The sequence below is a fragment of the Symphalangus syndactylus genome, chromosome 23, assembly GCF_028878055.3.
Source record: "Symphalangus syndactylus isolate Jambi chromosome 23, NHGRI_mSymSyn1-v2.1_pri, whole genome shotgun sequence".
NCBI lineage: Eukaryota > Metazoa > Chordata > Mammalia > Primates > Hylobatidae > Symphalangus > Symphalangus syndactylus.
Window position 1 is genome coordinate 65,250,241 of NC_072445.2, and position 23,033 is coordinate 65,273,273.

Consider the following 23,033-nt stretch of genomic DNA (forward strand, 5'->3'; position numbering starts at 1 on the left):
TGGCTTTCATCACCCACCTTGGACATCAGATGGACTGAAATTTATGGCTATCCATAAAAATCCCTGGAGGCATCTGTTATGGGTTGAACTGTGTCCTCCCAAAATTCGTATGTTGCAGTCCTAACTGCCAGTATCTCGAATGTGGCTGTATTGAGAGACAGACAGGGTCTATAAAGAGATAAGAGGTCATTAGGGTGGCCTAATCCAATCTGACTGGTGTCCTGATAAGAAGTGGAGGACACAGACACATACAGAGCGGGGATCACATGAGGATACAGGGAGAAGACGCCATCTACCAGCCAACAAGAGAGGCCTCAGGATAAATTAACTCTGCCCACACCTTGATCTTGGACTTCCAGCTTCCAGGACTGTAAGGAAATATATTTCCGCTGTTTAAGTCAGTCTGTGGTGTTTATTATGCAGCCCTAGCAAATTCATACAGAAGTCTTCAAGTTGGGTTTTTATGAAAAGAAGAGGCTCACCAGTGATTAAATCAATACGCTGGAAGCAATATAGAAATGTGGTAAGAATATGGTCCTGGATTTTGACTGCTGAGGGCGATGCTGTCTCTGTCACTTATAGGCTGTGGCTCCCTGGGCGAGCTGCTTTACCTATGGCCTCATAAATGAAAGGCAGCCAGGAACACTGCACAGGTCACGGGTGTGGTGAAGGCGTAGTGATGCCAGGCGTGCAAAAGCCTTGGCATGGTGCTAGAGCCTGTGATCCTTGTCCTCAAGAAAGATTTGCTTTTATTTTTACCCAGTTAATCCAGATGCCATCAGATACAACTACCTAGATGTGATATGTGGGGGATGAAGCTCTTGGTATCCAAGGCCTCCTCACCAGGAATGGTTGGAGAGCCTCGTCTGACCTGGCAATTGGAACGCTCCCCGTCAGCTCTGGGTTCTCTTCTCTGCAAGTCCACCACGCTGGCAGGAGCCTCTCACGCCACTGAGGCCGGGAGAACTGTGTGCATCTATTCGGCTCCGGATCTTCGTCTCTTCCTATGCTCTTGCCTAAAGCCCCCTTTAACTGAGAGTGTTTATGGAAAACAAAGAGCTTTGCTTCTTCACAGAATTTCTATGGACTTCTCACCATCTGGTGCCTGCAGTGGCTTTTCTCCCTGTGAGGTGCTGGGGCATGCTGTGCTCACTACCTGAGGTCCCCTTGCCGCACCCACTGCTTCTGTCAACGTAGTAGGTCAGGGAGAGTAACTCATTGATCGAGGTGGACCCTTAGGCTAATGAAGAGGCTCTCAGGGGACAGAAACAGGACACCTCTGTGCTCCCAGGTGCCTCTGCTGGACTCCTGGGGGCAAGTAGTGGAAAGCTACTCCTGGTGGCTTGACCAGGTGGGGAACTTGTTTCAGAAGCTAGCAGACGAAGGCGAGGCACAGAAATGGGGACTCGAATGTCCTCTGGACTCTTACATCGTCCTTCTCTGCTTCCCTCTGAAGGGAAACTTGCTTCTGCTCTCTGCAGACTGCCATTCTTTGCCTTGCTGCTGCTCAAGGCAAACAGACAATGTGGAAAGTGACTGTGGAATGAAAGACTACCTCTATCATTGCCAATTGTAAATTCCTTCGTGAGTCAGGCATCTGTCCGGGTCCAATCAGCAGAGACTCCAGGGTAAAAGGATGCCTCACTGCACAAAATGGCTGCCAGGGCCCATGGTTCTGGATTGGGAGGGAGAAGCAGTTGCTAGCAAAGGGGAAATCACCGGGAGCTGGGTGGACACCCCAGACAGTGACCGTACACTGTCAGGCCTTCGCTGCAGAAGCTCAGGTTCTGTAATCAAATTTTCTCAACCCTGCTATCACATAGAGGGCACTTCACAGTGATTTTTCCTTTTAGTCTTCCTTATAAGAGCTGCCCATTTTGTTAGCAATAACCAGTGTTATAATTTCATTTAGGACTTTAAATTTGGGGATGCTCATTAAAGATCTCCAAAGAGAAATGCTGATAAAAAAACAAACAAACCAAGAAACACAATTGCTTTTTGTGAATGAGTATAGCGGTGCTATTTTAAAACAGACGTCTAGTAGCTTATGTGTTTTGGAAATTTTTTTACCATAACATTTTTTTAAAATACCAACAGATAATGCAAAATAGTGTCATATCCTAGAAATATGGCTGACATCTCTTATTTCATGAACACTGACAGTGACTGCTTGGTATTTGCTTCCATCATCAAATCAGCAGCTCACTGAGTTCCAAATGCAAATACAAAATGCCACATGCCTTCTGCAGGCTCCCTTTGCCATGGGGTGGGCTTTGGGCCTGAATCAAAACCTGGGGAAACAACGACATGAGGCCTGGCCAGGCTGCACGTCTCATCCGACGCCGCCCTGCACACACAGGGGCTGGGTGCGTGTTCCGATTCTGCCATTTTCTACACGGGGCGCCCTTCCCATTTCCTCTACCTCACTTCCCCACCAGCACATGTGTTACCTACATCCTATAACACTTACTGTGCATAAAAAAAGAAACAAAAGTATATTGCAACTTTTTTCCTTAAGGTGTTAAAAAAATTTCTTTTTCAGATCTTAAGAACCCATCAAACTTTTATTCTCAGCTTGTGACATCTTCAACCTGCTTTATTCTTTTTTTCTTCTTTTTTCTATCGAAAACAATTAGACCTTAAGAAAGTAATTTTATTGTTTGGAGTAAATTATCATCAGCAACTGGGTGCCTATTTTGAGTATGGGCTTAACTACAGTAAACATAAAACACAAAGTTTGCTCATTAGAAACTTGGCTGTTCTTTGTTTGTATTTAATGCTTGTACTTAATTACAATTAGTTTTTCCCAGAGGAAACTCACCATTAGGATGTAACCAGCACCATCAACAATAACACTTACTGGACACTTGTTATGCACCAGACACTGCAAAATAACCTTCTAAGGTCCGTTCACTGTTAAACCCAAAGATAAGAAATTAAGGCTTAGAGAGGTGAGTAACTTGCTCGAATGGTTCCACGGCCAACAAGTGGCAAAGCCAGGACTTGCACTCAGGGTGGCCTCTAAAGCCAGTGCTGTAGCCCCTACTCTACAAAGACTTCATATTCCATTCCTTCCAGGACACATTAAGAAATAAGACAGAATATGACAAAAACTATATTGTATAGCGACTGCAGGACAACTGAACTCCAGAAATCATGATGAAAGCTCAGGAAATTGATCAATCTGACTGTGGAATGATTTAGCTGGGTCGAAGGGCACACAGAGGCTTTGCATTCCAGTTACTTATGGCTACACTGTGGCCTCCAAAAAAGGGACTACGGGATTGCCACATGGGCTACTCTGGTCTGAAATGAAATTAAGGCTATCTTTTGGTAAGAATAGGAGCAAAAGCAAAACGAACCACAAATGAATTGCTTCATATACAGCTGGTACCTAAAGTACTATTTTAAAAATTGAGCAAGGCCTGGCATTGTGGCTCATGCCTTTGGGAGGTGAAGGTGGGAGGATAGCTTGAGCCCAGGAGTTCGAGACCAGCCTGGGCTCTCACGCCTGGGCAACACAGCAAGACCTCATCTCTACAAAAAAACCAAAAAACAAAAATTAGCTGGGCACGGTGGTACACACCTGTGGTCCCAGCTATTCAGGAGGTTGAGACAGGAGGCTTGCTTGAGCCCGGAAGGTCAAGGCTGCAGTGAACTGTGATCATACCACTGCCCTCCAGCCTGGGTGACAGCGAGACCCGGTCTCAAAAATAAAAATTAAAAAATTGAGCAAAATAATTGCTTTTGTATCTTTTGTAAAAGATTCACTTACTGTAAATTATCTATCCTATAAATGGTATCAGGAAAGCTGGTTAACTGTTTAGAAAAATAAAAGTTTGATTCTCTCATCTCACAACACCTTAATAACAATTCCCGATGGAACTAGAAAAAAACGTTTAATAATAAACAACTTAAGAGAAAATGTAAGTAAATATTTATATAATCTTTTGATGGATAAGAACTTTTTGCATGTAAAAGCAATGGACAAAAATTAATGAAAAAAATGTTGGATATGACAAAACAAAAAATATAAAATAAATTTATGCCCCACATATGATGAAGGATAATAAAAGGCAGATAACAACTTGAAAAATCTGTAACAAATATGAGATAAAATGGACTACTTTGGGTATATAATTACCTAATCATTGATAAGAGATTTTTACTATTTATAAAATGCCAACAGAAAAAGTGGGCAAAAAAAGACTTGAACAATTAAGAAAGGAATACAAATGATTAGCAAATATAGGAAAATATTTTGTTTTGCCAGTCATAACAAATGCTCTGATAAATAGATGCAAATAACTATAATTTTGCCATGTAAAAAAGGGTTAAAATATTAAAATAGTATATGACAATGGCAGAATTTTCTTAGTATATATGTATGCAAGTTTATCCTACACATTTTTTAAAAAGACTAGAAAAAGGATATAAAACTTATCTCTGGTAAGCCAGGTGCCGGACGTGGTGGCTCACACCTGTAATCCCAGCACTTTGGGATGCTGAGGCGGGTGCATCACCTGAGTTCAAGACCAGCCTGGCCCACATGGTGAAACCCCATCTCTACTAAAAATACAAAAATTAGCTGGGTGTGGTAGCGCATGTTTGTAATCCCAGCTACTTGGGAGGCTGAGGCACAAGAATCACTTGAACCCGGGAGGCGGAGGTTGCAGTGAGCTGAGATCGCACCACTGCACTCCAGCCTGGGCAACAGAGCGAGACTCTGTCACACACACACACAAAAAAGCCAGGCATGGTGGCATGTACCTGTAGTCCTTGTTACTCAGAAGGTTGAGGTAGGAGAATCCCTTGAGCTCAGGAGTTCAAGTCCAGCCTGGGCAACATAGTGAGATCTTGTCTCTAAAACAAAACAAACTCTCTGGGTGGTAGGATGATGGGGAATTTAAATTTTACTCCTTAGAGCTTTCTTTTCTAAAATAAAAACCCATTACTTCTAATAACAAAATCCAATACTCTCAGTATGTAAGAAGCAAAGAAAGGAAAGAAAAAAGAAGAAAAGATGGAAGGAAGGAAAAAAGGAGGGAAGGAAGGACGGAAGGAAGGAAAGAATTCTTCACTTTCGAGAGGTTAGGAGGCAATGAAAAGTCTAGAATGATAAGGGTCTAGTGTTCAGAATATATTAAGAACTCTTACAGCTGAACAAAAAAAAAGAGAACTCAATTGAAAAGTGGGCAAAGGACTTAAATAGATGCTTCACCAAAGGAGTACATAAATGGCCGAAAAGCACATTAAAAGATGTTCAACATCATTTAGTCATCAGGGAAATGCAAATTGAAACCACGATGAGACACCATTTCTCACCCATTAGGATGGTAAGAAAGAGAAAGAAAGGGGAAGAAGGAAGGAAGGAAGGAAGGAAGGAAGGAAGGAGGGAGGGAGGGAGGGAGGGAGGGAGGGAGGGAAGGAAGGAAGGAAGGAAGGAAGAAGGGGGAAGAGAAAGGACGAAGGGAAGGAAGGAAGGAAGGGTGGGTGGGCTAAATGGGTATGCAGCTTCTTCTGGGTAATGGAAATATTTTGTAACTAGATAGTGGTGGTCGTTACATTAAGTACCACTGAATTGCCTGCTTGAAAATGGCTAACTTTATGTCATGTGAATTTCACCTCATTTAAAAAAAAAAAGAAAAAAGAACACTCTTCCCACCTCACCAGAAAAAGTTTGGAATGGCCCTTCTAGAGTGTCAGCAGCTGAATGGAGAACAACTTAAAATAGGTTTGTAGCATATTCTTGAATCTGAGACCTCGGATTCAGAGGTGAAACACCAGTAGAGCACGTCCCACCTGTGAAGAGATTCTCCTCCTGTCATCTGCTATGAATTTTTTGGATCTATTTTTCCACAGAATACACCTATGGGACATTTTAACAGATACAGTTTCTGAATGTTTATTGGGGCATAGGGTGAAAAAGTGATTTTTAAAACATAATTCAAAAGCCCAACTGATAAACAAATACAAAGTTTGAAATTATGGCTAGTTTTATCTAACTTTAATTTTCAAATTTGCTGATGAAAAAGAACTAAATCATCATCTAACAAAATTATTAGCCACTCAAGGAAGCATACCAACAGATCATAATAGCTATTTTTCACAGTTGCTTAAAAATGTGTCAGAACAGTTGAATATAATTTTAATTAAACAAATTTGCAATTATGAGTATAATAACTGCCTTGACATTTTTGCATTATAGCTTGAGAAGGAAAAAAAATTCTCCTTTTATTGCAAGAAGCATGAAACTTAAGTAAAAATATTATTTAAAATAGTTAAACAGTATAATTACAATATGTAAAATGCATAAATCGGGTCACATGTTATAGGGTTCAATTTCAGACCTCCACTTGGTCCCGCCACTGGCTGAATGAAGCAGCCTGTAGAGCAGATGGGATCCAAGATCCCAGAAAATTCCAGTCATGGAAGAAGGACTCCACGCAGACAGGATGCAGGGGCACACCTGCCTTAGAGGGCCCTGGCTACACTCTCTAAGAGAACTTTGTTTCTCGAGAAGCACTTGAGACAGCTCTGCTTAGAAGGTTAGAGGGACCTTGAATTTTGGTTTTCTATTACCTATTAGGATCTTTCCATCTTGAATATCTATATTGATCTCCTTTACTTAAACTATGCTAAGAATAGCTTCCATTCAGGCTAGTTGTCTTGAGAATTTGATCTGTTTAATATTGCCAGATTTATTCCTGTATCAGACATGATATAAATTTATTTGGGATTCATATTTAAATAGATTCTCCTGCAGCAGGAATCCCAAAACCAAGACGTTCCATGCAGAGGTATTCACTGATTCAATCTGGGTTGAAAAACATTCTAAGTATAATCAACTCTTATCTGTTTTCCCAGCAATATGTTCCTCACACCTTCCTTTCCCAGCTTGCTTTCTCTTATTTTGAGGAGGCTGTTTTTAGTTTGCGAGGTGAGTGGAGGTCAGGTCTAATTTCAAATTGTGCATACTTTGTATTGTATTGCACTTTGCTTCCCAAGGAGTGGGTTTCTCCTTTGGAGGAGGTAATTCTATGTAGCAGGTGAACAGATTCTCCTGCCATACAAAACTGAAGGGAAGTAAATGCAACTTTAAGAAGTTTTCTCCCCCATGTGCCATATTAAGAAATGCTGATCAAAGCATCGCTCAGACTCCATTCATATTTTCAGGTCTTAATTTGCATGCTATATCCTTTCTTAAGTTAGACACACTGGCTTTACTTGATGAAGAGAATTTAATGAGGCTTGTCTTAAGTGGGCCACCCCAGTGCTGGGGAACTCTGATAGCCAATCATCACGTCTGTGTAATTCTCCCTTCTCAGAGAGGGCTGACAGGAGAGCTTTCTGCCATCTTATCCCATCCTTCAAGTGAGCTATACGAGGATGGAAAATCAGAACGGGTAAATGACAGCAATGTGAAACTTCTCTGCAGTATTATTCCAAATGCCTATTACCAGACACATAACTATGAAGAGGCGGGTCTGGTTTCCAGAGTCGGGACGTTCTGCTTGCTCCATGAGACACCAACCCACCAACCCTCTGCATAAATCCATTAAATCAAGTATTCTCTAGTTATGAACACCTGTGGAATAAATACAAGTAAAGGCACAACAGGGGGGATATTTAAAGAAACATGATCATCCAAAGTATTTTTCTACCATTGAACTGACTACTAGAAGACTACTCATTGTCAAATCCATGTGGTCTGCGCTTGTTTTCTGACGACACTACGGTCTCACTCCTGCAGGAGACTGTACCTTCCAATGGCTTTCGTTCCCAGCCTCTGCTCTTTGACTTCCACCTCTTGGGTCTCCCTTCTTAGTTCCTCACTCACTCTCTCCAGCATCCTTTAAACCTTGGTGTTCCCTCGGGTCCTTTCCTCACCTTGCTCTTCGCCTGTTCTAGACATTCACCAGGCACTGAGGTCACGTCTGGAGCTCCAGTGGTCAGGAGCAGTACACACTCCAATCCTGGCCTCTCTCTGCTGAGCTCTTACGGTAACATTCCCTTGTGTCCTGCCTCAAACTCAGGAAGTCCAAAAGTCAATAAATCATCTTCTCCACCGAAGCACTGCTGCCCCTACTTAATTCTCATCTCCATTCCAACAACCAAACTCTTGGCCACACAGGTCAGGACTCTGGGAGTTATGTGGTTTCTTCATCCCCACGATCTCTCCTTTGAACTGGCCCCCTTTCTCATAGATTTGAGCTCCTGTCTTTTTTTAATATTGTCAGCTTCTCCCCACAAGGCCCCCGGCACTGACTCAGCCCAGACTCTCATCTCCTCTCAGTCAGACTATTTATTAAAATTTTCCTTGACCTGTTTTCCAACCACCAACTTTACCCTTGGCCAACATAGTTAAGATAGGTAATCATTTAAAAACTGCACATAGTAGAATTATTTAATGACTCTCCACATTTTCTACCAGAAAAGCCCACATTTTTATAAGGGAATACAGGCTTTAGGATCTAGCCCCTCATCTCCCCAGCCTCATTTTCCCACCTCTCCCATCCTCCCTATTACTCTGTTCACACTAAATCACTCTCACAGTTCTGTCTTCATACGTGGGCAACATGTACAAAGATAGACATACACATTCTACCTGAAATTTCTAGGCCCCTTCCATATCAAATTCCTATTTGTTTTTCAAGACTCAGCTGAACCACAATCTGCAAACATTTCTTGAGTATATAAGGCAAAGTAAGGTGCTACCCCTGTTTGAAATCATGGTGACACGTTTCTAATTTAAGAAATTTTTTCACAATGAATCACATTTATCTATGTGATACCTCCTATCAGACTGTGAGCTTCTTGAGGACAAGCACTCATTTTTTAAAAGTTATTTTTATATCTCAGACCATAAATATCACAGATGGCAAACTGCCTCACCCATGGTAAGTGTTTAACCCATTTATGGGACATCCTGTGATCCCTGGAACGGATGTGTTAAAACCTGACATGGTGCTGATTTTCAGCTGTTCTAGCTATAAGGAAAAGAATCATTTTCAGTTCATACTGAAATGGTCACCTCAGCCTCAACCCTGTGGTGCTCCAGAGTTCTCTCACAGGGAAGTTGATCACTTCAACCTCTTACCTCTTCCTTCTTGTCCTCTTCCAGTGCCTGAAGTCTGCAACTGCATGTGTTTTAGAACTCATTTGATCTCAGGTGCTGGCAACGCACATCAAACCAGCTTAAAGAACAGGAGAATTACCACCGGCTCAGGGAATCTGAGGAAGGCCTGGATAACCAAGCTGTGGAAAGGGCAGCATGCAGCTGGGTGCCAGGACACCAGGGAACCAGGGATTCAGGCACACCAGCACCTTTCCTCCATCTCTCATCTCTGTTCACCACATTCTCCCCTTGATGGGAAACGTGGCCAGGGATGGTTCCTAGGTACTCACAGCTTCAGCCGCTGGAGGAGTAACCCAAGTGCCCTTTGGTTTTCTGTCCAAACATTACAGAGAAGAGGCCTCGCCTGCCCAGCTTTGCTGGGTGCCCATCTTCAGATCTGTCCACGGGGCCAAAGCGTGGAGTCCCACTCTGCCAACATGGAGGCTCCCTTACTGACCATGCATTTGGGGGAAGAAGCTGCTTCTAGAAAGGGGTTCTGACAGCCCGGGCCAGAGGTCCACTATTGCTGTCACTCCAAATAGGATGGTCTAGGGACACAGTGGTTTGGAAATTACACCTTCAAGAGACCTGAAGTTTCTCTGCCTTCCCTGTACAAACAAGCTTTTTTCCTCCTTTCATGTTACCTTCCTTCAGAAATTTTCCCTGCTCCTCATCTGTGGCAAACAAACAAGCAAACTTACACACAAACACATTACAGTTTGACTCCTTGAATTTCTATCCAACCCTGTGATCTCCCCTCTTCCTGTCAGAAAGGGTTTCCCAGGTAACCATGAATAATTTACATACTTCCTACAGTTTTCTGCTCCTGGAAGCTAAAGAGTTTAAAACTATATTTCGTATAGGATATGACCAACCTTGTTAAAAGCACTTTTCTTTTTTTTCCTTTTTTCCTTTTCCCTATCTGAATATTTGGCCTGCACCAAATAATTTTTAAATCAGCAATTTACTTAGGACCCAACTTACTGTTTACCCAACTTCTGTTTCTAAGGAGTATTCTCCACCCCAGCCAGTTTCTCCCTTTCAATAAGTCATCATAATGGATAGTAAAGAGTTCTGGTCATCTAGCTGGAAAACACTGCCAACTGGGGTTAAGTTGCAGCCTGTATAGCAAGTTAGGTCAGTTACATCTGGAGAAAAAATAACACAACATACATTGTTGGTGGAATTTCTTTTTCTTTATCATTAATTCATCAAAAATATGTATTGAGTACTTACTCTGTTCCATATCCCAAATATAGTAGAAAGCTAAAGACCCAGTAATTAATAGTAACTCAGTGCAATGATGAAAAGACGTATAAACACCATGCAATGTGGCAATTGCTATAACAGAGAAATGGGTTAGAAATGCTTATTCCATCATCACTGCAGAATTTCAAAAATTGTATGCCATGTGCATTGCCGGACAGGCAATGTGCTAGGAGAAATGAGCATATTTAATGAATTCTGAGATAATCAATTACTCTAGTAAAATTCTGTGTAAATGTCTAGACCACAGCTGCCATTATATAAATATTTCACCTGCTTAATTTTCACTACTAGTTTCCTCTTTCTTCATCTTACTACTGTTATTTCCTTTAGGGGGAAGTGAAAGCAAAGAAAAGCACCACATCTGTCAAACACAGAATCCAAAACCTACTGCAGGGTATGCCTTCATTCCCGAGAAGTATAACACAGATTAGGCTCATCTTATAAAATACAGTCATGCACTGCACAACGGCATTTCAGTCAAAGAAAGACTGCATATGCAATGATGTCCCCATAAGATTATAGTGGAGCTGAAAGCTACCTATCACCCAGTGACATTATCGTCAATGTAAAGTCACAGAGCAACACATTACTCATGCATTTGTGGTGATGTGGTGTAAACAAACCTACTACACTGCCACTTGTATAAAGTATCTTCGGATATGTTCAGATACTGTACTTAACATTGTGTTCCAACTGCCTACAGTATTCAACACAGTAACATGCTGTGCTTGTTTGTGGCCTAGAAGCAATAGGCTACACAGTACCCTATACAGCCTATGTGTGCAGTAGGCTGCACCTTCTAGGTTTGTGTAAGTATACTCTATAATACTTGCATAACAAAATCTAATGATGAATTTCTCAGAATGTATCCCCATCGTTAAGTGATGCATGACTATAGTTATGTTCACAAAAGATTATTAGGCAACTGGAATTTTGTTGATTTTGTCCTCATTTCTGAACTGTGCTCCCATGGAAAAGAATTTAGTCAAAACTGAGATCTAATCAGGTCTGAGGTGAAATCTCCAAACCTTTATTTGCATGGGTTTACCTGGAGAGGAAAGCCTAAGGAGGATTTGGGAGAGGGGCTGTGCAAGGCTGGTAGAAAGGTGGGGTTCAAAGCTGAGTTGCTGAAGTCCCAGGTGACAAGTTGACAGTGGGGAAAGTCACAGCTCTGAAATACCACTGGACACCATGATGGCTCCAAACCCTCAACGGTGGTGTCCCCTGGGGGCCCAACGGGAGTCACTGTCGTGTCCAGTGGAAGTTAGCTTGCTGTGGACACGCCCTGGGACCTACAGAAATACTTTTGGGGGGCTCTGCAGGATACTGGGATCCATGACAGCAGGTAGGTGGCGATGCACTTGGGACATCTGAGTATGAACCTTATTACATTCCCTCATCTGGACCCGCAGGCTGGGGATGTCTGAGTCCGAGAACTCATTTCCTACGTGTCTGATGAGTGCCTTTTCCTTGAGGTAGTTCCCACTAGAAAACAGGGATTCCCTTATTTGTACTAGGCTTCCTTCAGGCATTATCTCCTTCCTGTGAATGTCATGGAACATTCTACCTTGCTTTTTCCTTACTAGACACCCAATTAAATTCCAACATGATAACACCTTCCCTGGCTCTAAACTATACATGAATATGTACATCACTAAGAAGCTGTACACTATTAAACAAAACAGAAACAAAGCAAAAAACCAGCTGAAGCCCCTGTAATGACCTGCTGGATGCCTGGATGTTCTAACTTAACCATCCCCACCACCTGCGCATCTGAGATTCAGCCTTGTAATTCCAAGCCCAGTCCCACCTCTCAGGAGAGGCCATCTGGAGCCTGGCCAGTGGCTCACCATCAGGGCAGGCAGGCAGCCTTGCTGATGATTCTGCTGTAACAGCAGAGTCCCACATGCCAGGAAGTGGCCTCCACATTCCTCTATAATTGTGCCTTACCTAGGACTCCACTCTGCCAGTGACTGGATTGCTGTCCCCCTAAGCCTTATTTCTCTGTAACCACACGTCTGCCCCACCACACATGTCCACAGTGTCCACTGGCCACTTGCCTCTCTACCAAACATTCCTCCTAAGACAGATACCCAGGATCTTGGGTGCCATTAGGACCACTGGCAGACATCTGTGCACATCATCAGTCCCTCCCCCTGGAGCTGACCTCATCCCTGTCTATGCTGGCCCCTTGCCTTCTTTGGTTCACCCTCCTGGCCACTACTCGAGCCTCAGTTATGAGCAAATTAAAGAAAAGAATTAGCACAAGAGACATGGGAGCTGCCTCAGCCTGCACCCCCGTGTCAGTCGTGGCCCTGCTTGTGTGATCCTGGGGCCCAGCTTGTTTCTTGCCCTGGAGAAGACCAGCAACGTGAGGCCCAAATCTGCCAGACCCGTCTGTGCTGCTCAGAAATGTGAATTGGTGAAGCGTGACTCCAATAGGTGTTACCTGCATATCCTTGAGACTTTCTCACAAATCACAGGCCTGTCTTTGGTGACCTAACTCCAAGATCTACAGTTCAGATAATGGTCCCTCTGAAGGGGCCAGGATGTATCCAAATTCATAAATCTCTTCTTTTTCAAGACAATATCATTAACTGTGGGAGCTATGGTACGTTCAAGGCTGAGCCATGTGTGGGATGGGAAGAACTCAGGAGACACAGGTGGATGGATGGTGAGTTAGGCGGGGATGAAGGGCAGACTCCCAGGCTGGCTCTGGACATCGAATTTGGGTGGTAGCCAGAAGGAAGTGATCTTGTGAATGGAGGGAACAAGTTTAAAGACCTCGAACAATTCAGAGTCTCACTCATAACTGCCCAAAATGAGGGGGCGGGGCTGCCCCACCCTACCCCATTCCTGCCAGCAATTCTGTGACTTACATCATGTCGCAGGTTGCTCTTGGTGTGTGTTTAACTTGCTTGAATCTAATCATGAGGGGGTGGGACAAGGAACATCAAAGGATGTGAGTTACTCTCATCCCTCATCTTGGAAAGAGTGTTCCATCGCTACACTACAAAAAGGTGCCCCGGATGCCAAAGGAAGACAATAGCCAAGGACTTGCTGAAAACCGCTAAGTGAAAGTTAAAAAGGATTTCACAAAGGTGTGCATTACAACAGCAGATCATTGAAGACACAGCTCCTTCAGCGCCTGGCTTCTCTCCCTGCCTAGCTGCTGTTGAGCAAGCAGTCTCTCTGCCTCTGCCCTTCTCTCTGCAGAGACACTACTCCTGGGTCCCAGCCAGGACAGCACTGAAGGGAATCCCGAAGAATCTTTAGGCAAATGGTGACGTGCAGGGCAACAAGGAGGAACAAGGTGTTTGGGGACTGAACAAACTGTGATTTAATTCGTCTAATGCTGGTGTCAAACAGGGCTGCTATGTGATGGGAATGAGATGCACCCATCGTAAGCTGTTAAAAGAAAGCTTGGGGAAGGAGGAAAGAGAAAGGAAGAAGGGGAAAACAGATACCCAGGCTACAAATAGTTCGTGAGAATTGCTTTTTCAGCTGTCTGAACCACCACAACAAAAGTTCTTATACCCACATCACCAGCATTACAATAAAAATGGAAAAGAAAAGGGAGCAGCCAGGAGAGTTTTAAAGAGGCCTGGCAGCGTCTGGCCATCTCCTTGGTACCGCATGCTGTCAATTTCAAGGGGACACAACTTCTGACAAGCTCCCTGCACCCACGGCTCTCTCAAGATTAGCTGTCATTGGCTTTTCAGCACTAGGCTATCTTTAAGTTCGGATAACTGCACTTATTTGGCTCTGTCCAGAGGAATAAGACCAGGATGTGATTTGCAAACCAGAAATGTCATCTCATCTGCCACTGTCCACAGCATTTTCCCAACACGGGACCCAGAGAACACCCAGACTGGCTATATAACTCTGCTGACCAGCGTCGATGCCACTTTACAAAGTCTTTTTTTTTTTGAGACACAGTCTCGCTCTGTCGCCCAGGCTGGTGTGCAGTGGCATCATCTAAGCTCACTGCAACCTCCGCCTCCCGGCTTCAAGTAATTCTCCTGCCTCAGCCTCCTGAGTAGCTGGGATTACAGGTGCGCGCCACCACGTCTGGCTAATTTTTGTATTTTTAGTAGAGACGGGGTTTCACCACATTGGTCAGGCTGGTCTCGAACTCCTGACCTCGTGATCCACCTGCCTTGGCCTCCGAAAGTGCTGGGATTACACACATGAGCCACCATGCCCGGCCTACAAAGTATTTTTTTAATTAAAAATTTCCTCCTTAAATTGCAGGAATAACATGCATCATTTCCAAATTGACAGTTTTATACAAAGTCTCATTCTGTTTCCCTTCATTATCACAACTTCCCAGTTATATGCATTTGGCTGCCAAGTCCAAGGCTCCCCGTTGTACTGATGTTATTCTTTATTTTAAAGAACAAGTTAGATTGACTATGACACTTACTGGTTTTTTACTCTAATAGCTAACTCGTTTTTTGGAACTGTCGTAATTTTCAAAGCATTTCACATATATAGTATCATCTAGTTTTCCTAGCTACCATTTATGGATGATATTACTTCTGGTGGTAGATGAGGAAACCAAGACTCAGAAAAGTCCCAATATCACACATCTAAGGTGTGAAAAGTCAGGACTCACCCATGCCTTCCAATTCTAAATTCTGAGCTCTTCCACTAAACTACACTGACTCTACTTCCCATAAACTATTTCCAGTCATTGAACAACAGTTCCTCTAAGGAAGGAAGAAGGACTTTTTAATCACCCACCAAACATTATGTAGTAAGTCTCCCTCCACTGACATAAACATTGCAGGAAGATGAAAATGAGCTATTGTCTTAATCTGTTCCTGCCACTATACAAAATAGCTTAGATTGAGTAATTAATAGAAATGCATTTCTCACAGTTCTGGAGGCTGGGAAGTCCAATATCAAGGTGCAAGCAGATTTGGTGTCTGGCGGAGGCTGTCTCTCTCCACTTCATAGATGGCTCCTCTTATTCGTCCTCACATGGTGGAGGGACAAAGACAAAAGGGACGAACAGTGTCCTCCCCAAGGTGGAAGAGATGGAAGGAGCAGGCAGCTCTCTGAAGCCTCTTCTATAAGGGCACGAATCCCATTCATGAGGGCAGAGCCCTCATGACTTAATCATTTCCCAAAGGCCTCGTTTCTTAATACCAACACAATAGAGATTCCTGTTCGACATGAATTTTGGAGGAACACAAGCATTCAAACCATAGCAGTTACTATTCCACAGGCCTCTAAGGAGTTTCCATCATGTGGAATAGCCTAGAAAAGTTTAAATGCAAATAGAGAATAAAAGCTAAGAATAAGCCAATAATAAGGTGGTTACACAGAGTTCTACACATGGAGCTGACTGGTGGTAGGTCGGGGAAAGAGGAAGGTGGTATAAAAAATCTGATGGGTCCTCCAGGTTGAAATTGCTCTGCCAATGGCTTCCTGCTCTGGCGAGTAGGACTGGGCTGTTTTATAAGTGGCCCCTAGTGAGATTGACAATGGATTCTTAACCCAACAGTGGTCCATGTGCAAGTGGCCCAGCACCCCAGGAGGCAGCCTGATGCAAGGGGATCTGCCCAAAAGGCACGATGGTGTTTAGCTCAGTCAGTCAGGCTATTTCCCTCCAGAATTTGCACTGGATAATGAAGCCGACTGGCTAGAAAAGACTGCAGGTAACGTAGAAAGAGAAGAGATGTTAATGTGTGTATGGTGGGGAAGTAGAGGATACAGACTGGCCAGCAGAAGGAAGGACAGAAACAGAGCCAGAGGCACCCAGAGGCTGAAGGTCTCTGGCCCTTAGACCTTCCCTCAGTTCTGAAGAGCTTTCCAGTTTGGATTCAGGTGTATCCTCAGATAAATCCCCTTTGTCTTCAAGTACCCACCATGAGTGGGTCTATCCTGGCAACAGTTTATGGAAGCTGAGTTTCTATGACAGGTAGTTCACACACATTAACTAGAGTTGGGACTGTGTACATCTCATTCATAAGGGATTAGAAGGGAGACAGACATACACAGCTTGCTATTGTTTCCTTAGTAAACTTTCCCAGACTGAAGGCCTCTTTCCTCTGAATCTACAGCCCTGGATGATGGGTACCTTCCATTTCAAGTCAATCAAAGTTTCCTGAGTGTTAATTACGTGCAAGAAACTGGGAAGGCCATTCATTAGGCTTAACCAGCCTTGTTACATCATACTTTTTATTGCTATTTCACTTTTCGCATGTTATTTAGCGCCATAAAAACCGAGATCTTGGCCAGGTGTAGTGGTTCACACCTCTAATCCCAACATTTTAGGAGGCCAAGGAGGGAGGATCGCTTGAGGCCAGGAGTTCAAGACCAGCCTGGGCAACAAAGCAAGACCTCCATCTCCATTAAAAAAAAAACAGTTAGTCAAGTATGGTGGCCTATGCCTGTAGTCCTAGCTACTTGGGAGACTGAGGTAGGAGGATCACTTGAGCCTAGGAGTTGCACTCCAGCCTGGGCAACAGAACAAAGCCCTGTCTCAAGAAACAAACACAAACAAACAAACAAACAACCCAGAATCTTGCCTCCATACCCTTATGACCCCACAGCAATTAGCCCAATGTTTTCCACAGCACAGGAACTCAAGAATCAATTGGCAAATGTATTTATGGCACATCTCTTTGCACGAAGTTTAAGGAAGTCTAGAAGTGGTGGTGCCTAAATCAGAAGCTACGTAGTTCAGGTGAAAGAGAAAATAAAGAAGGATGTGTAAGAACAGTAAACCTACTGACATATGGGAGAAGGCCGGAGGCCTGTCCACCTGACCCACGTGGCTAATTAGACCCTGGGCAGGCATCTGACTCAAGTGGAGGCCATCCACCAGCTGCCTCTGATCTGGCAGGAAAAGTTGAGTTGGGCTAATCAGGTCCCTTTGCTGAGACCATCAGAATAACGCAAGGGACTTGAAGTTGGTGCTGATTGCTGAACAGTGAAGGTCATGTGGACTCGGGGCCGGGTGGGGTATTCTGAACTCTGTATAAGACAAAAAAGAGCAGAAACGACATGGTGGGAAGGTGGGGAGAGACAGAATAAGTGTGAGAAAATGAAATGGAATAGGGAAGTGGTGATACCATGGAAAGAGTGAAGGTCAGACCCTTCAACTGCCTCAGTTCCTGCTCCTTCCAAAGCCTGGTTAATTTGTCCGGCTTGTCCTACATTTGAACAAGTGGGTCTCTCTGTTCCTTGGGACAAGAGCCCCTACTAGAACACCTCCTCCTGTGATGTGTTCTATCTCTTCTCCCCACCGCTCATAACATAAAATGAAGTACAATTTTATGAAACTTTTTTTTTTATAAGAAGCATAAGACATTCTTCATTAAAGAAAATCCCAGTGGTTCTCAAACTGGGGGCAATTTTGCCTACCAAGGGGGCACTGGAGACATTTTTGATTGTCATGTGTGTGCGTGTGTGTGTGTGTCTGTGTGCACGCATGGTAGGAAGGTTGTTACGGTATCTAGTGAGTAGAGGCCAGGGGTTCTGCTAAACATCTTATAATGCACAGGACAAACAGTTACCGGGCCTAAAATATCGTAGTGCAGAGGTTAAAAAAGCCTCCCCAAGACCAAGGGATGACAATGCAAAGCATATACCAACTTCTCTATGTAAGGGTCGAAAACTCATCTGATGTGCACATATGGAAAACAGCCATGATTGGGAAAATGTAAAAGTGTAAGAGCTGTTGTGTTAGGGTGTTTAGATGATGGGTGAATCTCATCTTTTCTATTTTCAAATTTTTATGCATTGGCATTTTTATTGGGCGTAATTCGACAAAGTGAAAATGAATGAACACATGGAAAAAAGAATGAAGAGAGGGAGACTGGAAGGAGAATGCACTGCTCCAGTACTGCAGGAGGAAGAGCTTTGACCAGGTCAACGTCCATGACTCATGCACACTGGGAAGCCAGGCCAGCCACACCGAGAAGGTGCCTCTCAGGGTGAAGACCCTCTTGAGAATTCTGTCAGACATGGTCACAAGTGTTCTAGTCTACCCACTTAAGCCAAATTATAAAAAATGGCAAGTGACAGATCACAGAAGGGAATATAACCATGAGGAAGTTCAAGTAGGGATGAAGAGAACTGAGAGGTCCCTTTGGTGACCTGGGGTTGAGGAAGGAGCTCACCTCTAGCATCCCAGCTCTGACTGACAGTGCACAGACTCAGGAAGCCCCATGTGTGACTGTGAGCAGGAAGTGGCAGGCCAGCAGCAGTCCCAGGAACAAGGAGTGAGTCTAGGAGCAGAATCGGGTTAGGAGCATCAGTGAATCCACCCTTTCAAACCTGCCCTTGCTGCAGGTACCTGGGGCATTTTTCACCACCAAACCCCTCCTTGCAGTCAAAGGAAGGGGATAGTGAAAAAAAAATTTTACTCCTCAATTCTAACTCTCAAAAAGGTCTGTCTTAAACCCAGACCAAATCTGACCTATTAAGGTCTACTTTATCTTCCAGTCCATCTCCACAGTTCATAAATAATCAGCTGGCATCTCCAAATGAAGTGTTGGCAGCTAAAGGCAATGGCTAAGTTCCCCTGGGATACTCTTCATTCTTCCTCATACCCCATTTTGCTAAGAAATATTCTGAGCAACTGGTGTCACAGAATAAAACAAAAAACAACACTATAATTCCTTAAGGTGCATGAATTTGGAGACTGAAGATGATCAATGTATTCATATTACAAATGTGTTGGAGGGGATATCAAGTTCATATACTGACATACATGATTGCCTTCTCGAGTTTCCCATTTAGTCAATGCGTCATATAGTACAATATTTCAAAGATGTCAAGGGACATGGCAACCTGGTTCCCTTCCCTACAGGTAATCACCATTCTATTTTTTGTTACACTAAATTTTAGAACGACAAGAACTCTTCTGCACATTAAGTGGCCCACAGATTAAGTGGCAAAGATCCTCTGGGAGAAGGTTCTAAATGACTGGCTGGAACAAAATGCCATTTTCTTCTAACCTGAACATCTATCCTCCTTCAGGGCACAAGCTGTTATTTGTAATCAAGAAAAAATTTCTCCATTTGTCTAATATTATGAAATTAGGCTCTTCTTCGGCAGTTTATGTCTCCCTGAAACATCCTGGGATCTGTTTTTGTTCAGAAAATAACACGCAACGTGTTCAACGACTTTGTCTTTCACTCAGTCCTATCGCGTCTCACACTTAAGCATGCTTTGATGTTAGGCAAAGAAAGGGTCGGCGCTCTTTTGCACTATCAGGCTATATTTCATTTATGTGTTTAGGGAATAAATCTTGAGGTCAAGGTTCAAGGTCAGGAGACCATTCACTTCCTATCACCTAAGTAGTCAGGGACTTGGTGGGGAGATGGGAGGGCGGGCACGGGTTGCTCAAGGAAGGATGATCTCCTAGTAGAGGGTTTTGGAATTTGGGAGTCAGAGTCTTTAAAAAAAACTTCATATCTCCCCCTCCCACAAATCAAGGGTTAGCAACCTACAGCCCATGGGCCAAATTCACATTCCACTGTCTGATATTGTAGTCAAAGCTTCATTGGAACACAACTAGGCTCATTTGTTTATATTTTATCTGTGACTGCTTTTGCATTTGCAGACTTGAGTAGTTACGAGGGAAATCTTATGACCCACAAAGTCAAAAATATTCACAATCTGGTCAACCCTTGCCCTAGATACTTATTGAGGATCACTGCACAGTAAGCCATCATGACTAAATAATGTGTCCTTTTCCTCAGGTATATTTCCCAGTACTATAATAGCAAGGTTTCGCTTTGGCTGTCAATAATGAGATCTAAAACATAAGTGGCCTAAACAAGGTATTTCTCTCTCTCAGCTAGAAGTCCAGGGCTGAAGTGACACAGATTCACGCCCCAGGCTGTTTCTTCTATGTTGTTGCTCCACTCCATACAGTCTCCATTGCCAAGTTCGCACCATGGCCCCAAACGGCTGCCAGAATACTAGCCATCACATTCACAACGCAGTGGCAGGAAGAAAAAAGAATACCCTCAATTCAACTTTTAAAGCAACTTCTGGAAATACCACTAAATACATCTACTTACAAATCATTGGCCAAATTTAGAAGTATGGACTTCTAGTTGAGTGGAAAATTGCTGAGCTAAAAAGTCAGGTTTTTGTTATTACAAAAATCGCACCCGGTGGAAGGACAGGGGCAGGGGGAATTGGATATTGAGAGATAATTAGCAATCTCTGCCACGGGAACCTTACTCCAATCACCAAGCCCCTTATTTCCTAATAAGGGACACATACCCTTGGCAGCCATGCCCTTTGGCATAGCTCCAAAAAAACAGTCTTTAAATATCTGTACAATATGTATTTAAGATATTGTAAGATCAGTGCCAATGAGGAATGTTTTCAAATTTCTAATCAAAAGTACTGTCTCCTTCAGAAGGAACTGAATAAGTTCACCTTGTAGCAGTCAGTATGGGGTTGTGCGTGTATACCTGCATTAAGAGTATTTCTAATACTCTATTTTTTTAGAAAACTATTTATTTTTTTCAGTGATTTTTTTTAATGGGGTGTCTGCCTGCCTGATCTGTCCCTGGGTCCACAGGACCCCAACACTACCCTACTCCCACTGCAGTCTTTCCAGTTAGCATGCCCACTCAGCATGCCCCTTGAACACTACCAAATTATCAAAAAGATTCAATGTTTACCCCCTCCTCAAGTGACATCTACCCCCCACATCCAGCACAACAGAAATTTCTCTCAGCTTCCTAGGTTTTTAGCATCTCTCTGTAACCTGGTAGGTTCTGAAAACCTCCAGTGCGAAAGGGCTACTCATCTCACTTTTGACGCTGGCAAGGGTGAAGCTACGGCCATATCAGAAAGCAAGAGACTGTGAGCTCAAAAATTAAGAATGAATTCCAAATCCCTGATTCCAGAGTTTTCTGTAGGTTGAGCATCTCTAATCTAAAGATCCAAAATCCAGACTGCTCCAAAATCTGAAGCTTTCTGATTATTCAATATACATAAACTTTACTTCATGCACAAAATTATTAAAAATATTGTATAAAATTACCTTCAGGATACATGTATAAGATATATACGAAAGAAATTTTGTGTTTAGACTTGGGACCCATCCCCAAGATATCTCATTACATATATGCAAATATTCCAACATCTGAGAAGATCCAAACTCTGAAACACTTCTGGCCCCAAGCATTTTTTGGATAAGGGATACTCAACTTGTACTAAAAAAGAATGGGAAAAAAATTACAAGTCACATGCATTTGGCATATCAATTAGTACTTAGCAATCAGTCTTGTTCCAATATTTTTCCTTCTCTTCAAATGTAAATAACTAGACTTCCAGTATCAACATGGAAACTCCTGGAAATTTCTTTCTCACATAAAAGTCCAGAGCTGAATTGGCATTCCACAGCATCAGGGATCCAGACTACCCCATACATTCTATTTTCTGTAAAGTTAGGAGACAGATATCATCTGCAAGCTCCAAAATACATTTAAAGGCTGCCAACAGCAGCTGAAATCAAGTAGACGCCAAATGAGAGGAAGTGAAGAGAAGAAATACACAGAGTGGCACATCTCAGAAAACTCCAGCAAAAACATGTTTTTTGTTGTTGTTGTTGTTGTTTTTTTTTTTTTTTTTTTTAGAGCTAAGGGTTACAATCTGAAGTGTAAAGTCTCTATCTCCAAGTGTTGATAATGGGGTAAGCAAAGGTAATTCTTCTGTTTCTAACAAGTGTAGATTTGGGGTGGGAGGAAGACCTATACAAAAAATTCAAAGAGATGAGTCATGTTTAAAGAAAGTTGGTTTCTTGGCATTGGAGAAAAAATAAAGCCTTAAGAGCATGAAAACAAGTTAGGTTGAATGTCTATCCCAGCCCCTTCCTGCTATGCCAACTCTCAACCTCCCCCCAGTCTTGTGCAAATAGCTGGTCCAGGAAACCCAATGCATTCAAATATGAGCGGCAAAAAAGCGATCCTATGCACACCATTGACGGACCAATTAAAAAAGAATTGAGGGAAAAAAGAGGACAACGGCAGAGAAACAGAAAAGTCACAGAAAAATGTTGCCATTGGAGCATATGAAATTTCTGGCTAAATATTTTACAATGAATTTTTAAAATGTAGTGAAGCAATTTCTCTATGAAGGAAGACAGAAAGCAGAAATAACTCAGAGAAGAGATGGCAAGAAAGCAGGGGGAGCTGAAATATGAGCTTGCAGAACCCAGAATGGGCAGAAAAGCAAAGTAACTACAGATGGAAGGTACACAAGGGAGAAAAGAGAAGGAAACACAGTAAGGGACAGAGAAGATAACAGTGAGGAAAGCATACCAAATGAAGCGGAAATAAGAATCCTAAAACATTAGAAAGAAAATAATAGGTACAGAAGTCAGACAAAGGAGAGCCTACTTATGCATAACTGGATCCCTGAAGAATGAAACAGAACAGAACAATGGATCAGAACAAATCCCTAAATATATAATTCAAGAAAATTTTCCTAAAATAAATAAGAGTCCAATCCGATCTCTGAAACACAATGATATATACTAGGGAGAAAAGATCAAAACTGAGGTGGAGCCTGATAAAGTTATTAAACTTGAAAGATAAAGAAGGAATCCTTTAAAACAAAAAGCAAAAAGATCAAGTATGGCACCAGATTTCTTTATATGAAA

The 23,033-nt window shown here is 42.9% G+C and overlaps 1 protein-coding gene across 21 annotated transcripts in view; it reads right to left on the bottom strand.

The window, feature by feature from the left end:
* The window catches only part of FARS2 (phenylalanyl-tRNA synthetase 2, mitochondrial), a 524,433-nt gene that overhangs the window by 127,223 nt on the left and 374,177 nt on the right, over window positions 1-23,033 (bottom strand). Inside the window, exons 7-8 of one of the 21 annotated variants that reach the window (XM_063632671.1) lie at window positions 18,523-18,630; window positions 16,993-17,374 (exon numbers count right to left, since the gene is read on the bottom strand). The exons of 17 other annotated variants lie outside the window; for them this stretch is intronic. In XM_063632671.1, coding sequence (XP_063488741.1) covers window positions 18,525-18,630 — 106 coding nt within the window. In that variant the 3' untranslated portion in view covers window positions 16,993-17,374; window positions 18,523-18,524. Of the gene's footprint in view, window positions 1-16,992; window positions 18,631-23,033 lie in introns of those variants that run through there. 3 more of the 21 variants (XM_063632670.1, XM_063632672.1, XM_055263670.2) reach the window with 3 other exon arrangements.